The 18152-nt window shown below is 42.1% G+C and overlaps 1 protein-coding gene across 3 annotated transcripts in view; it reads right to left on the reverse strand.

Annotated features, from left to right (window-relative positions):
- KCNH1 (potassium voltage-gated channel subfamily H member 1) overlaps nucleotides 1-18152 on the reverse strand; it is a 185385-nt gene that overhangs the window by 18799 nt on the left and 148434 nt on the right. For all 3 annotated transcript variants that reach the window (XM_026844475.1, XM_026844474.1, XM_026844476.1), the window contains exon 10: nucleotides 16-1061. In XM_026844475.1, coding sequence (XP_026700276.1) covers nucleotides 213-1061 — 849 coding nt within the window. In that variant the 3' untranslated portion in view covers nucleotides 16-212. The remainder of the gene's footprint in view (nucleotides 1-15; nucleotides 1062-18152) is intronic.

Raw genomic sequence — 18152 nt, forward strand, 5'->3', positions numbered from 1 at the left:
CTTCAGAAACTGTACCCTTGCTGTCAAAAAGGCTTCAGAGTCAGCTGCCATCTTGACATGAGGTTGCAATTCCTGTTACCGTACCTTTTTAGACATAGGGAACATGCTTAGTGAACTGGTCCCTCACTCGTTTTCAAGAAAGATTAAATTTAAAATGGGGGGGGGGGCTGTTTCTTTGCTTGTTAGATTGTTTGTTTTTAAAAAGAAACACCTCAGCTAGCTCCAAACATGTCTTTTTCTGATTCTGGAGACTGGGGCCTTGATATTTCAAACAATTCCTGTGGTGACTGGGAGCTTCTTCTTGAGGTTAATATCCTAAGTATCTCAGCGAGCTGCTTTTCTATATTGGTCATTTTTGTGTTTAAAGCCTTGATGTCCTCTTTCAACTCATGTTTCACTTCTAGCATGGTGGCCTGAAGAGTCTGTTCTGGGATGGGATAAAAGGAATGCTTGACCTCGGTGAGGACCGGGCTGCGGTCCTGCGGGCTTCTTGTCTCCCCAACATTATCCAAGCGCAAGTCACTTTTCGTAATGCCACTATCACAAGAGTCTGTCTTCTTCAGGGTAGCTTCTCCTGAAGTTTTAGTTCTCTCTGGTAAAGTCTCCATGGACTCTGCTTTAGAGACCTTGTTCCAGTCTTCACCTTTCCCACAGGCATCCTTGAATTTGGCCCAGCCTTTTCGTCGGGGGTAGTCCCCTGACACTTTACACCCTGTGTAGTCTGATGTTGGGGCCTGCAGCTTGGCCTGGTCAGATGCCCCAGATGTTGAAGCGGACTGGTACGACACAGGGGTTGCAGGACTCTCCCGTACAGTCACAACGCTGGCTTTGACCACTGAGCGGGTGGAGGAGTGTTCCCCTAAAATGTTGCCCTTCTCCACGTCCAGGTCATCCGGATCTCTGCCCCTCTCTGCTGCAAGCCGCGCTTCCTTCTGCTGCCTGAACCTCTGGAACAGCCGGCGGACCGGGTGGTCCGGGGGTAGGATCAGAGGTGCTTCGTTCTTCCTCTTCATTCTCTCCTCTTCTTCGCGCTTGACATCACTGATTTTCCGGAACACAATCTACAGGAGGAAAGAGATTTCACTCTGTGATTAACTGCACATTTGCTAAGAGGAAAAAGTTGTAGAGAAAGAATTATTTGAAAGAACTTATTTTAACTGACAAATGCACAACCTCTGCACATTTATAGCAACGTTTTCAAGTATCTTATCTTGTGTGGAATGTGGGTTATTTCATTATTTAAGAGCATACACCATCTGTCTTACAACACCAGAAAGAAAAAAAAAAGAAGACAAAGATTTCTCCAGTTCTGAGAGGTCAGCAAGGCAGCATCATTGTAAGTATAATGATCCCAGGAACTTACTTGTTCTATTTGTGTTAAAAGTGACTTCTTATATGTTTTCCTCTATCTATGGTTTAGCACCAATATTACGAAGAGCCATTCCCATGTTTTACATCAGTCTCATCCCAGAGCTCACTCACTACATGCCATGCAAAATATCTGCTGTTACTTTAGTGCAGCCTGGCCACTAATGAGGTCAGTACATCAGAGACTACTCTGGACTCTCCAACAGCAGTTTGCAAAGTGCTTCTTGCCCTCTTCCAGAAGCAACTTGCAGTTTAGGGCTGAGACAAAGCTCAAGTCAGTCCCACAGTCAAGGGTACAAGGACAGTGGGGAATGGACTCTGCAAGACATGAGGAAACTGTTTGTGGTTTGACTACTACAGAAGCTTGAAGTGCTTCATGTCTTGATTTATTTCTTTATTTCTATGGAAAAGGGGACATTTTTGCACAAAGAAACATTAATTTTCCATCTACCCTTCTAATTATATCTTCCTGAGCCTGTAGGCTAAGCGGTCTCTGTGGGAGCAGCCCAAGGATCTCACAGTACTGATGAAAGGTTCAGAGTGCCCCCACACAACCCCAAAGGGCAGCCAGGCAGTGTTTCTTCCCTGGACTTGATGGTAACACATTCTCTTCAAAAACTCCTCAAAAACTCCATGTACTTTACATTGCTATTGGTATTTCCCAAGCAAAAAAACCTCCAGTGTGATATTAAAGGAGAACCAGTAAGTAGTCTGGTTTGAAAATGTGAGGTCCCCTAAACTGAGATTTTCAATACAGAGTATAAAAAGATGAAGTCCCCAGCTTCTATTGAATGCTGATACCTAATCTCTGTAGCTGCTTTTGGGAAAATCCACTCAAAGTCCTTACACTCCAATGCAGAAATAACTTTCAGATTCAAATCATTATTAGGAAATGTGTAAATAAACCCATCCCTCTGTTGTAGACAGATTTAAATTAAACTAAACATAATAAGCGCTGCTTCACTGGCACACACAAAATGCATGTTTCTCCAGACTCCGATGCTTCTTGACAGTTTTGTCATTGTGAAGCAGGGAAAAAACATCTTAACACTGTATCTTTGGAATGAAGAAGTTGTCAGACTTGGCAGCGTTTCCCAAATACAAAAGAATAAAATTAGCAGGAAGGATATTTTATTTCCAAGCTGCAATTAGGAAACTAAATGTGAGATAAGAATAAGAAAACAGGGTACTTGACAGGTTTTTTTTTTACCCAGGAAACTCAGTCTGCAGTGAGCTCAGTATAAAGCGGACAAAGCAGCATAATCCTTACAAGTGAAAGAATAGCACTTACTCCCTGAGAAGGGAGAATCAATACAATGCTCCAGGCTAATGGCTTCCCACACACTGGCAGTCCCCCGCTTTAATGGAAGGAAGAGAGTCAGCCCCACGTTAGGGTGGCTGCTGGGCACGCTCTGCTGGAGCCTCACGATGCCAGGCAGCGTCTCGGGGGGTCACTCCAGCAGCGGGCTGAGGTTGGCTCTGGTGGCACAAAGCCCCAGCAAACCAAGGCAACTATAAGCCAAGTCATTTTGTCTCTGCAAAATTCTGTCCCCCCAAGCCCTCCCTCTCCTGGAGTTTGCATGTTTGGTGCCGGTGTGGACACCATCCATGTCCTGCACAGGAGGGGTATATGACTGGGTAGTGCTATGGTCACCCTCACAGGGCTCATCAGGGAACGCCCTTGGGTGCTTGAAAGAGCTAGAGGCCAGGCTGCTTCATAGAGTCCTTGTCTAGTCCAACCCCAGCTCCATCAGCCTGCTCAGCACCTTGTCTGGTGAACACTGGAGTATGTCTCACTCTTTAGCGACTGGCTTTTGTAACATAAATGGGGAAGTTATTTGACAGAAGCTGCCCCTGCTACAGCACCATGCAGATGAGAGGGCAATGGAGCAAGTCTCAAGCAGTAACTTATTAGCCCAATTCATACTAGTCACTGCATCTCATGCAGCTCGTAGTGTGGTCTCCATGCTGGAGTACATGAGAAGCAAATTTACTAGCAAATGCAAAAAAGTCAACAGTGATAGGCTGTTGGCAGTGCTTGTCTCCCCACCGCCGCCTTCCGCGGCACCGCCTCGATGAGCCTGGCTGATGCTGAGCGCACTCGGCCACGGAGGAGCAGCCACCAGCCTTCCCACAGTGTGGTGGTCAGCCTCAGGCCCTGAACATACCTTCACCCCTTGGCCTTCAGGAGAGCAGACTGCAACAGAAACGGGAGCGTATGTGGAGGAAGCAATTACCTAAATACTGCCTTTGCCGCGGGTAACTGCTACCACACTAATGAGACCCCTAATTCCCATTTTCCCCATGAGGCCTCACACCAGCTACAAAGCAAGGACATCACCGCAGCAATCACCTGTGTGAATGCAGAGGTGCAATCCTCAGGTCTCCCATCCTGGTCAACATCTTTTATACGTATACGTTTATGTGACAAACTGCACTCATGTGGTGCAAATCAAACCTACGTGCATTTGCCAGAGGACACACCTCCGACTCTTGGGTTGGCTTCTTTTAACTAACTCCTAAGACATCGGATAAATACCTGTCAGAAGGCAACTCCTCTTTGGGAAGCCCAGGCAAAGCTGTCACTGGTGTCCTTTTCTGCAAGCTCCCCAATGACATATTTTTTCCAGACAGCTCCATATTTATGTATGAAGCAAAAGTGTTATAACTATGCAAAGCTCAGCAGTAATTGAAAAGACTTTACATAACTTCATTTTGGATTTTTTTTTTGTTGCTGTCTTTTTTAAGACTAAATGCAAGTCCTTATAAATAAAAATACAAATAACTGTTTTAAATGGACCATTTTCTTACAATTGTCGAGGAAAAAGCCATTTTTAAATGATTTTAAGTGGTTAAACAGCTTCAGCTTTAACCAAGGTATTCAGAAAATGTGGTTGTTGTGCTGAGGTATATACACCTGCTCCCACAAGCTGTAAGAGTACAAGGGGAAAGAAAATATTTGTTTCATTTGTTATAAGAAAAAGAAGTCTGGACCTACACAGCAATTTTCATGTGGAATTTGATAGGGCTACAAATATGGATCTTTATCAAAGTTAAAACCCCAAATATTATAGCAAAGATCCTAAGATAGTTTTTAGAGCAGTTGTTCTCTCTCTCTCTCTCTCTAAGCATTCATTTTTGTCTGGGAAGGGATAGTGCTTTGTACCCACAAAATCTCCTAGCCCATGTGTTATCTACCACACAAACATAAAGGACCTCTACTTTACAAGCTATGTAGGTTCTCCATAACATCATCCTCTTCAAGATATAAGCACACCAAAAAAATGTAGTGGGAGCATTTTAACAGTATGTGAAGACCAAAACATGGACAGAGAACTTCAACTGAGGTGAAATAACAAGAACTTTAAACACCAGGCCTAAAAGTGCATCCTTCACACATCCAATCTCAAGTCTTGTTTCATAATTCCATTTTTATTAAAAAGGTGCTGAATCTTGTAGCTCCAAATGAATGCTTCCCAAGCTGCCAGGAATTTGAGTATAGTGGGGCTATCAGCCTAGATTTGTCCAAAACTTGAAAAATAGCTATGTTAGGCACAGATTACTGCAATCATATAAGCATTTAAGTGTACGCAGTTATGATGACTCAATACCGATTTTATTTTTGGACAATGCACTTATAGAAGTGAAGAAACACACTGACACGTCCTGGTGCGCTCCTGCACCCGCATGTCCCGCTGACCTAGGATAGCACACACCCTGCAGCCATGTTCCTGCCTGTGCATGAGCCATGTCCAAGGGAGAAAGCCGAGGTTACACCCAGCACGTTTTCCTTTCCTCGCCCAGCACGTTTTCCTTTCCTCAATATTAACTAGTTTTGAAGGTGAAGTCTTTAGTAAGTTTTGGGGGGAGACTCTGCCTTCTTTTAATCTTCAAAGAATTTTCAAGACGTATCTGTAGAATCAATGTCATTAGAGATTAAGGTCAAGATTTCTCCTCCAAACATTAAAAAATTAGGTGGACATAAATGAATACTTGAAATATCTTATTTGGTTGTCAAATCTGGAGAGCCCAGTAACTGTTACCTGGATCTTCCTGTGCTCAGCACTGAAACCCAAGCATCATTTAAATAACGTAACATGGACATTTTTCATTAATATGACTTCCATAATTTCTTTATGATAAGACCACAAGAACAGACTGCAATGTGACCTCCAGCATAAGGCAGGCCATAGGATTGCTCTGAAGGGGCATTCCCTGAAGGGAATCTTGTTACAACCAGACTATCTTTTAGAAAAACATCCAGTTTGACAGCAATAAAGAACCCATCATCACATATTGATAAAAGGTTCCTGCAATTTTTGCTTTAAGACTGAGTTTGTCTGACTTCAGTGACATTTCTGCTTATTGCTCCCTCAGACACTTAAAAATTCACTTTTAGAAATCTAGAGTCTTATGTTTAAAAATCTCTGCAGAAGTATTAAATGTAGACAGTTACTACTGTGAAGCATTTAGAACATAGTTTTACTGATATGAAACAGGCAAATTTCACACCTTCAGAATTTTCAATTTAACTCCCAGCTTTCCAATTTTAACTCTTTGGAGATGTTTGAATTATTTCCTACCTTCCAACATCTTTAACAGGCAGTGCTCAGCACTTAAATGCTCGCTCTTACCCAGAGCTAGAGTATATAGTTGATTTAGTTAAATACAAGGTTCCTTAAAAAAGTCAAGTAAAACAACTAATCCTACAATGAGTCTTCCAGCTGTTTCCCTCTGCTGGCTCGATGCTACCCACTCGCTGCTTGCTGATGTTTCTCTAGAGCTATCTAGCACAGCTCCAAGTTGTTTTTCCTGAGCAGTAATAAGAGGACAATGGGCACAGGGGTACTCGCTTTGTTTCATGAAGACATTTCAGAGAACCTATGCTAAGTTGGCCATTAAAACTGAAGACTTCCTTGCAACAAGGTAAAAGGCTGACATGCTCAACAACAGCACTATCCTCTGACCAGATGCAAAAACAGATGCAGTAATTTACGTGCCTGTTTCCTTTACACAAAGACGGGGGCATGTGTGTGAAGAATGTGATGGGGTATATAAAATCAGATATGGCATGAATAGGGGTAGGCAGCGACTGATTATAGTGTCTTATCCAATATGAGCATCAAATGACAGCAGGAGTCGTCACATACAAATCAAAGACAAGTACATGTTTTTTCACCTGTATGTTAAAGATTTTAAAAAAGGATGCTCTGACTGCAAAAAGTCTGCATGGATTCAACAGACCAGGCAAGTACTTGGTAGAGAAAGCTACTGAGAGCTACTGAACAGACAAAACTGGTATCCTGCTCAGGAAATCTCCTAAGGTGAAATTAGTTGGAAGCTGCAAAAGTATTTGTAAGAACTGCCACGTAGGAAAATTTTGTTCTTATTGCCTCCTCCGGCATCCCTAGGCAACCCTAAATAATTACATAGGCCAAATCTGGAACTGCTGCCTTACTACTGAGGAAACATTCCCAATGAGGGTTATAGAAGAAATGCCAGAGGAAAAAACATCAGAAGAAAATATAATAAAGGCTCAAAGATCTGAACAGCCTGTTCACCTACTTCAGAAAAAAAGTTTACTCTCATTGTGCCCTTCACTTGCGTATAGGGAGAGGCAGGACCAATGAGCCATTAGTGTGTAGCACTACATAGATTTCATAACGCTTTGGAACTTGCCCGGCCTTGAATGAAACAACTAAAAATGGCATGTTGTTTTGGCACAGTAGCAAAGACCACTCCAGGAATTAAGAAGTCCACTGTCTCTAGTTACTCTTGTAATGAAGAGCCCGCTGAGGAGCATCACCCTCTCTGAGCTGTTGGTAGCCCCTAAAATGCACTAGAACGATCCTGCCTGTTGCACTGTAGCAAGTCACGTTCTTTAATGCTCTGCACACTCCCAGGAAGGTAACCAACACAAGGGCGAAGCAGAAGTAACATATTGGCCACCGTATTCTGGTCGTCTTGTTACCTGATTGTAAATGCAACCACTGTGCCGACACTGCATGAGACAGTCTTAAAGATCAAAGGACGCTTCATTTAAAACACACTATGAATATACTTAAAACCTTATCCTGTCAAATGCTAAAAAAGACCTGCCTGCATCTGCAGTGGAAAGGATCTTTGGTCTTATACAAAAACATCCAAATTTCTTTTCAACTTTGATTTGCAAGAACTGATCCAAGACCCACAGGAATAGATAGAAATATGGATTTCATCATGTTTTGAATCAGACTGTCATCACGGAGTTACAATTACGAGGCTCCTAGCCACAAAGCTGCTGCTATTATTAGCTCCTCAAGCTTTCCTACTTTCCACCTCTATAGCATGCACAAATATTGCAAGATTTGGCAGGTCTTCCTCAGCATTAACGGCAAGTAGCATGGCAGCATTTTTATCTGGTGCTTAATAATTCTCTTTCACAGATACAGAAACATTCACAGAGTCTGAAAGCGCCAGATATCATAAACAATTAAAAGCTTAAAATTACTTCATACAGTGCTCACAGAAAATGGACTTAAGTGTGAGGGAAACAATCACAAAAGGCATTTATTAGTAGACAGTCCATCTAGCATCTGCCAAGAACTGATGAAAATATCTTCAGGCTGATACTAGTCTGATGAAAATTGGATCCAATCTTTCTGTCTTTTTTTTTTTTTTTCCTATCTTCTTTATTTTTAAAGAAGAAAGCAAAGGAAAAAAAAAAAAGAAAGAGACAGAAGGCTTGACAATAAAAATGCTTTTGACACTGATGTTAAAGAAACCAAAGCTGCATGCAATCTACATAGACTATGATAATTAAGAATCCCTATAGCAATATATGAGCAGGTGTCAGAGAAAATGGTGGAGAAACGAGACTTTCTTTTGCAGTTACATGGGATGGCTTGTCAGAAAGGAGGGAATTACTGGTTCGACCTCACAAAATATAGGATCAACAGTGCAGGCTTGTGAAGCTTCTCACCAAAATCTACAATGGGTTTCACTTCCATTATCTATTACCAGAGACAATTCCTGGGGTAAATGCTCATCTCAGTTGCACCTCTGGGATGTAGAGGTGTAGATGTGTGATAAGGTTTATACATACATGGGTCACATTTATGACAGGTGAGTGTGCAGATCCCATTATGCAGTTCAAGTTTCAAGGCACAATCCTAAAAGTCCACAGACCTGTTAAAAGGCTGATGTAAATTACTCAGTTTGTAGTCACATGTTGTTTGGCTTTGACCCCAGGTTTCAGCAAATGATTTGTGCATGGGACTTAGGGCCACACAAAAAAGCACAAGTCTGCAATAATGTTTCAGATGTCATTAAGTTCTCTAGATTTACTGGCTACAACAGCAAAATTTTGTTTCTGCTTCTAAAGAGGAAGAGGTTTCCCTCCAGTTAATGTCACATCCCTCTAGGGCACTCCTGAACATTTCCAGTTTTGAGTAATAATCTGAAAACTCAAAGCAAACCAAGATTTGGAAGGTCCTGGCAGTGGGGCTGCAAAGGAGTGCTGGTATCAGGTATACCTTGACATACACAGCCCAAGAGTCAACATGTGGATGGACACAGCCCTTTTGCATCTCCAAGAAGTCTTTGTTCTGTGGGGAGTCAACCCTACCCTTCAGACAGAGCAGTACCCTCTTATTTTTCAAAAATCAGACTTCTGTGCACTACTGGATCATTAATATACAAATGTTTGGAAGAAACACAACTTCGGAATTTAATGAGGATCTGCACTATCCAGATGAATAGAGGTAACCATGTTCTTAGTCTATACAGAACAACATCTGGGCTAACTGTTACTGTCACGAGCACCATCGGCTTCAACAGTACTAAAGCTCTTCCTTGTGACAGCATATTTTGTAGCTTAATTACAAATTCTAGAAATACTGACTTGAATATTAGTGTTTAATCATGTCACTATTATTTATTTAGTAGTTCTGCACAACTCAAGCCCGTGCTCCTTTATGTCAAACTCCTCATTCTAATTCATGTTTTTCATGTTTACAGGCTATGCTAGTGTTGAGAGAAAAGGAAAAGAAAATACTGCTAAAAATAAGACGGAATTATACATCCAGAGCAATTAGTGGAAATAACAGACAAAACCTGCCTGATGTACGACACGCTCACTAGCAAGTTTTGAGGCATCAAGAGATGTCTCTTCACCAAAATAGGGTCTAAAACATCACCATTAGTAAACTTAGGCAACCACACAATTAAAACTTAAAACCACACCATTGACACTGGTCAACAGTTTGGATAGACATTCACAATTACAGCACATTATAGCTCATTTATCAACATCCTTCACTAACTTATAAAAGGAATGAAAGTATAATACGAAAAACCAGTGAAATGCAGAACTTAATTATTCCTGAGTGTAAAAGTAGCTGTTAAAAGCAAATACCTAACAAGTATGCAAGAACTCTGGGGAAATTATGCCAGATCTGAGTGGGGGGATGTTAGGCTACTTAAAAACTACTATGTCCATAAAAATGTGAAATGCTCTGTAGGAACTTCTTGTTTGTAGTAAATGAGGAGAAAAGAATGTTTCTGCTTCCTGCCTGCCAAATGTAAGCAGTTTCTAGAAGCCACACCTATAAAATACTATTGTCATGTCTGTTTGGGATGTTTTTTGACATCCAACCCTTTTTTTTTATTATTATTTTCTGCAGATTGGGTGCTTTGGTATCTGTATACACACATCAAACACACTAACAGCTCATGTAGACTCGTCTTTTACTCCAGGTAAACATACTACCTTCATTCCTGGGCAGATAACATTACCTCAAAAACTGCTTTAAGGAGAGCCCAAGGCACAGCAGGAATTTACCTGTCACCTAAATTACAACGATACAAAATGTCATATAATCCGAACAACATGCCTTCTCAAGAGTCAGAGTCTGTTTCCCCACACTCCCTATGGCTTGCTGCCATTTACTAAGTGTTTCCTGAAAGTGTGAGTCAAGAATTTGGGAATATTTTTTCCTGTCCTCTAAGTACAGGTGAGGAAAGCAATGATGTGCTGAGATAATAGCTAAATTGTATAGTTTGCTTTCAGTTATTACATTTTAGACACTAGTTTGCAGTTAAGATCATCTCCCCTTAGCCTTCATGCACTCCTTTTTCGTGCTTTCATTTATTTGCTTTCTGTCAGTAGGGTTATAGTGATTGACAGGTATTTCACTTTCCAAGAGGGTATCAAATGTATTTTCAAATGTATTCAAATCAATCAGACACCATCAGTCCCAAGAGCTTACGAGTCATTCAGCTACCTTTGAATGCCCACTCACAAACCAATCCACACAAACAGAATGAATGCTCTGTGCCCCTGATGCACAAGGCTTGTGCAGCTCTTGAAGTTATAAACTGAGAATTACATTAAACCCAGCTGAAAGCTCCATGCATAAATTGCCTAAAATAGCATGAACTCTTCTTTATGTGTCTCTCTCTCTCAGTTAACAGGCTTAAAGTTCAGCTATAATATTGAAGGAAAACAAACTAATGTGCAGCTCTGTGTACAAAGAGAATAAAACTTCTACTAGAGTAGGTAACCCATATGGCTGCACAGCCATGTGCACCCAAATGCTCAGTGCCACTCAACTGGTCTGTCCTTTCCCTGTTAAGAGCACTGCTCGGATAACATTACATGAGAAGGAAACAAACCCTTAATAACTGAGAATCAGCAATCAAAAGTACATTGCTCACTATTTCCCAAAGCAGCTGTCAAATCCCTTCAGCCCTAACGAACAGGCAGGAGCTTAAAACCTTGAAGGGAAGAAAACAGTTGACTGTAGCAAGTTGTCTCAGATCTTATTACGAGGAGCTACTCTAAGCTAGCAGTTGCTGGGAATAGGTCTCTGACAGTTTGCCGCAGTCCAGTTCCAGCTGGTGATAAGTGATTGCACTGTCTTCCTTCTCAAGTGTCAAAACTGATCGCTGCCTCCTGTCTGGTAAACGCACAGGTAAGCTAATTAAAATAACCTAGAATTGACAGCTCCCTCCAAATATGAGAATCCGTTAGAGCTGTACCTGATTTTGTTTCAGGTATTTTTATTTTGTAAAAGCAGACACTTAGGTCCCATGGCAAATACAAATTCAAACACTGACAGAGGTAGATGCTTTCTACCTTATGAGTGTATTTCACTCACACACCTCCCAAGTGTTTTACAGCAGTTCCTCAATCTTCCAAATATAACCAATGTCATTATTTTTATTTATTATTTACGTAGCAGCAACGCTTAGGGTTGTATTAGTCTTTCAATTTATATACACGCACAGCAAAATGCCATTATTCAGTGAGGCAAAATGGCCTGTTTCATGGGAAGACATGACAAGTCCAGCACATGTTGCAGTGTCTGATGTCAGCCACACAAAAATTCATGAGCAGTTTGAAATGTTACTTGTGCAAGATATCCCCTTCTGTTATGACTGGTAAAGGTTCACCCCTTACAAGTTCCAGTTAAGAGATCCTGGACACAACTTGTCAAAAGAGTCGTGATTTCAAACAGACTTAGCATTCCCAAATTTCTCCTGAAGAAAACGGCTGCTCTAGAAGAGGAAAACCAGGATCATTCAGCACAAGGTTCCTCACATGTAGATTAGAATGCTCATTATAAAAATATTTATGATCATGTGTATTCACAAAATGACAAAGTTAAATCTGTATATTGAAAAACCTCTACATGCTAACCTCTATTACCAGGAGCAGCAGGAACCACAAACCCAAGTCCCTGGCACCATCAAATGCGAGCCTAAAAGCCACCTTTGGCTCAGGCCAAATTTGTACCACACCTCTCCCTCTCGCATACAGATATGGACAGATATGTATTCCCAATGGTTTATTCATCCCCAAATGCCATTTTAGTTATCATAAATTCAGAATGCAATTGCAATTACTTTTGTTAAAAGGGTTGGTTTTGGTTTTTTTTTTAGAAAAATTGTGCTTGCATATGACTCTTGGACATGGTGTTGTCTCCCTTTTCCTGAGTAGTTGAGAGCACTCATAGACAGCAGAAAGCAAATTCCCTTTGCCCTCTGCCAAAATGATTTGAACACCCCTCTCAGGAGTGTGCTCCAGTCACCACATCATGGGGCAGGGCTGCCCAGCTGGCACAGAAACTTGGTTCAAACTCTGAGATGCAGAGAGATGCAATGAGGGAAGCTCTCACACCCCCTTCCCTCCCTCCCCAGAGCTTTGCACTGTGACAAGAGATGCCCGCTCACTGAAAGCAAGACACAGGCCAGAATGGCTGAGATTACTCTGGGGAGAGCTGTTCTCCATCTCCCCTGCTGCTTCACTTCAGATACATACACATCAGGGCATCCTGTCTTCAAGGCTACAGAGTCAGTTTGTCATGTTTCCAAATAAATGAAACAGGAAGGGTTGAAGGAAGCCCTCTTGCTTTTAAAATCAGTGACTGGAACTGAGGTCCCCCAGCTTTCCTCAAGCAGGTGACAGAAATGGTGCCTCAGCCAGGAGATGGGAGATGCAGGCCCTCACCAGGAGATGGGATTCCCACGTTCCAGCTCCAGCTTTAGCGAATACCCTCACCACTGGTTCAAAACAGAATGTCAGATGGAGAGCCTTCAACACCAAATCCCAGAAACCCACCTGGAAAGGAGTTTTACCATCCTCTTCAACTTGTCAAATCAATGAGAAAAATGAACTTCCTGAGCCTGAAAGCTAGCCCAGTTTTATCTAATAGCCACCTCCTCCTGCTTTGCAACTCTAACCCTTCATTTCCCCAAACTGAAATGTTTCATTTCATCTTACAGGCAGCTTTTCATTTAAGCTTTCTCCTCTTCTCCTATTTTTCCACTTCACTGAGGCAATGCAGAACATTTAATTTTCATTTGAGAGGCAGGTTTGAAGAGTTCAGCTGTAGCTTAAGTGAGGCAGAGCACAGACTGTACTTCGACGTGGTTATGCACTTTTAAGTGATCAATAAAATATTGATTGTTTAACTATCATGCTTTGCCATCTCTACCTCTTCCATGTTCTAATGTCACATTGGGCTAAACTTAAATACCCGGGGTGATGTCTCCTTGCTTTCTCCTAAGGGGCACTGTAAATTTTCTCCTTGATCCACTGTTCAGAGACGAGGAAAGAGAGACGTGACACAGACCTTGCCCTTGAGCAAGCTGCCTCTCTTCCTCTGGTAATACTGGGACAGTAACTCTTAACTTCCAAGCCTCACAGAAACATGGCATAACTCTGACTTTCAGAGTTGTATCAGTACCCAGGAGAAGCCACCACCAAAGCCGTATCTCAGGTTAGGAGTGCAGTGAAGCTTTGTAATCTCAGCTTAATTCCCCCTCACACTACATCACAAGCTCTTTAGTTCTCCATGTGCATTTTTAGTTTCAATTTACACAGCATAATTTTCTTATTTTTAAAACAAGAGAAAGGCATTTTCAAGGAGGTGGTTATACTACATTTTATGTTACCCATTTTCTGGTTTCATATTTCATAAAAACTGATTCTTATCCCAAGTGTACAAACATAAAACCCCGTCATCCTGATCAGAAATAAAGGCTGTGAGCAGCACACTATACACTCCTGAAAACGGAAAGAACCCGGAGAGGTTGGAGAAGCTGCTGAAAGCCTTGTGGGTTCCATGCTGCCACAGACCATTGGCAGGTGCTGTGACATTCTGCTTTGTCACCATCACATTGTGCTCTTCTGCATCGGGAGGGGAAATAGAGGTTTGCCATGTACTTCATAGAACTTGGGGGACACAACCAGAGCCTTGTGCACTTGAGATACAGTTGGAAACAGTTCCCAATGCAAAGTGTAACCTAAGAGCAGACACTTCAAATGGTGCTGTAAAATTTTTCTGGTATGACAATGATTGTACTTAACTACAACACACAAATTTGTTTAACTCTTCATAATTAAGCAAACGAAACAAAAAAAATTGCTCTCTTCCTGCCTCCATGAGAGCTTTCCTCTCCTTTCTGCTCTTTCTTATGCCTTTGTAAGACATTGAGTCTGCAAAAATTACTAGTCCCAAAACTCACTTAAATAAGTTCAGGTGAGAAGATGGATGATCTTATACCACGGGCACAAGCTGAGACGTGAAAAATGTATATCAAGAAAAGGAAACTATTTCCTTAGCAACTGAAGAGTGCAGCAGGCACTTCAGCAGATAAGTACATGTGGAAATAATACCAGACTCCATGAAGAGAGTATTTCAATATCATGAAAACAGTCATTTAATGGAAAATTTTAATTAGAGACAAAAAAAAAGATGTTAATAGCCTAAATAATGTTAGTCATGGATCTAAACTCTGGATCTAACTCTGGATGCTAAACATGGAGCTAAGCAAAGACAACAGCAGGTACCACTCTGAATCTGAGTAAGCAATGGTTAGATCGACCTGTTATGTGTGCGTATCTGACAATGACACAGCTGGACAATTTAACAGAGAGCTCAGAGAAAATAAAGTGTTTGTACATATAGCAAATGACACTGAAGAACCTCTTCCCGACATTGTTTTCAACTAAGAGGTTACGATCCTCAGAAACACAAAGCAGTCATCATTATACAACCAGCAGCAGCGACCGAAAGCTGGATTTTGGCAATAGCTTCAGCATTTCACATAAAGGAAAAGTGCTCTTAGTTTTTCACATAATGATGTCCTGATCAAATGAACTGCTTTTAGGACCACCTCCCTTACTACACAATAACCCCATTTGTCATGGGCACTCATCTGTCAGTTAGGATTTGCCACCTAACTTCTGTATGCCCACTTCTCTAAGAGAAGTCATTCTGAAATCACAGTTCAAGAACAAGTGGACCTGAGCCATCGTCGCGTTTTTCTAATCACAGGCTGTCTGGGGGCTGGGAAGGACTAACAGATTTTAGAGGATTCAGGGGCTCGTCAAGGATGCATCTCCTCCTCCACCCCTGCTGTCCTCTCAAATGCCCCTGAACTCTCCCAACATGCAGCTTTATCACCAATCTGCCCACAGCACAGATTTATATCGGGCTGCAAAATTAAGTCCTTAAAAGGACTTTATCTGGCTCTGTGTTACTGACGGCACAGGGGCCTTGCTGCAGAGGTTTCGGCAAGAGATTCATTAAAAGAAGCTACAGCACTTTCAGATTTCAAGCAGGTTTCTCAAAAGGCCACAGAATCAAGCATTTTATCTCAAGATGAAACAACACAACTCCTACAACTCCTGGCGTGGGGGCTCCATGTTGCCCCTGCTGAAGAAAGCCTACAGCACGTGCACACGCCTGGGCTAGTCTGCAAAAAGCAGGTTTGCATTCTTCTAATTTATCCATTTCCACACAAAGCAGGTTTGTATTCCATATCCCAACACTTTGAGCTACTATTATATCCTAAGTCTAGAAAAACTTAATTTTTAAAGTTGTGACTTCTACCCCTCCCTTCCTGATTTTTATCTAATGCTGGACTTTCTAGTAAACATTTGACTACAAATGCCCAGAGGGGCATTCGTTACACCAGCACACTGGCAAATTTGCTTCATATTCAGATGGAAACCATTTGGCTCAGAGGCATCGCTGCTTAGTAAATCAGCTGTAATTTCCATTATTCTCATTGTGCTACAGGGGCATCCAGCCCAAAACGCTTGTTTGGCTGAAATGGATGGAAGCACCAGGCAACTGCCTGGATCCAGGTTTTGTTCTTCGGTGACAGAAGGCTCTAGAAAATGCTGTCAAGGAGTGCACAGCAATGCCGGCAGAGATCATTTAATTCCCCTGAACTCTGAAACCTGCTCGTTTGTAACTTGGATCTGATGCCAGCCCTCAGGACAAGAGTCCCCCAGCAGGATGCCAGTACTGCAGCATCTCTTGATGTGCCTCATGGTTTCTCTATGTGGAAAATCTGTCCTCTAGCTCAGTGGTGGGTAAATGAGGTGCCCCACTGCATGCCTCGCCTGGGCAGCTGTCCCCGTGCTCAGAGCAGAGTCCTCAGGACCACCAGCCCCACAAGCAGAGGGTGGCACAGTGGCACACCAGGCAGGCAGGGCATCCTCGCTGCAGGGCAACATGGCGGGGAGGTGGCACTCTCGAGCGCTCTCACTGCCTCCAAAAAGTGGGTGAGAACAGCAAACACACTGCCTGCCTTTGCTCTCTCAAAGCCAGGTCTTGCATCAAAAGAGGCGAAGAATTAAAACACCTGCAAACTGCCCTCTACTCTCTATTCTCCCCAAAGCTCAGCAGCGGAACAGGCAGGGGACAAAAATCTTTCCCCACTGCACAAGGTGGACCCTCTCTCATGGAGAGACAGTGGAAAGTGCTGGATACTACCAGTTTCACCTGAAGTCCATTTATCTCTAGCACACTTCCAGACTCTTAAACTTTTTAAAAGAGCTTTCTGAAAAAAAAAACAACAAAACAAAACCCAAAATATATATAGCATATACTGTATATATACACTATATAATAGATATAGATTTACATTTGACCTCTCAGCTCTTAGAAAGCCCTTGGGAAGATTTGTCAGGGACGTACTGTGCAGGCTGAAGATGGGCTCTGGGAGGAGCGGACGATGCAGGTCACTAGCATGTGCTGCCTGGACGGGCGTGATGTGAAGGGCGACGGAAGGTCTGTGGGCAGATGTGTGGTGCCTGATTGCAGAGCATGGCAGAACATGAGCTCAGCTGCTAACAGGCATTCCCGCATCGACGGACGCACTAACTTTCACAGCAGCTCCAAGGTATAAAGGAGGTTTCCCTTGTGATGTTGGACTAAATGAAAACACCCTTTGAAGAAGAAGTGCCCAAGAATCTTCTCAATTTTGTTTCCAAATTCACTTTTTCCCCTCAAACAATCTTTCTTATCCAGTTAGTAAAAGCCCAGTCCAGCCTCTGTTAGACATTTCTCTAACAGGAAAGTTTGCCAGATTCAACATTTTAAACAGATTTTGTCTTTTGTATTCCTTTTACTTAACATTTGCCATTTCATACATGACTTATTAGGAAATAAAGCATCTGGTTTATTAATAAAGAGGATTATTTCTAGAACATTAGTTTGGGTTAAACCAGCTAAAATTTAAACTGCTGCTCTTCAAAATCATCATCCTTGGAATACTCTAAATTGAAAAGCTGTTACTTCAGTAAGTCATCAATTTTTCAGCATTTATCTTAAATACAGCTATGTATCATCACCTGTTCTGCAAGCCAGCTGCCCTAAGCACATGCTGTTTGGAATCGAGTTTTCTGAAAATATGAGCTACAACAGTATAATCAGATTTTTATTTCTTTGCTCTTTTTTTACACTTTTATCCCCCGCATCCAACCTTCCAACCTTGTTCAGATTCAGGAGTGATTAAAACAAGATCCTTCTAATTTTTGCTATTAGAACTTCTCCCTTGGAAGAGCCCCAGGTTTGCCATCAAAGGGAGTAGAGCTGGCCGTGAAGGGCTGGCTGCCTGCTGCTGCTGTAGCATGCAGACCCAGAAGGATTTAGCAGAGGCACAGGATGCTGCAATGACTCCCTGTTAGCTGAGTCAAGTTACTTCACCGGGGATATTGTAACTAATCAGCACACAAACCTCATCTTTGTCTGACTCAAGAGAACAGGATTCTTGAGAAAGAAGGCAGAAGTTTTTCTGTCTTAATAGATGTTTGGCATATCACGTTGCATTTGATTGTCTTCTTGCATCCATCATTTGCTGGATACATCTACCACAACAAAGCTTTGAAAAAAGCCAGCACGCAGACAATATGACTTAGCTAAATGTGAGAAAACTTTTAGCCTATACCATGGGGGCAGAGAGAAACTAGGCTCATCTCTGCACCATACCCATCTACACCAGGT

Source organism: Athene cunicularia (assembly GCF_003259725.1).
Source record: "Athene cunicularia isolate RWA chromosome 3 unlocalized genomic scaffold, athCun1 chr3_part1, whole genome shotgun sequence".
Classification (NCBI taxonomy): domain Eukaryota; kingdom Metazoa; phylum Chordata; class Aves; order Strigiformes; family Strigidae; genus Athene; species Athene cunicularia.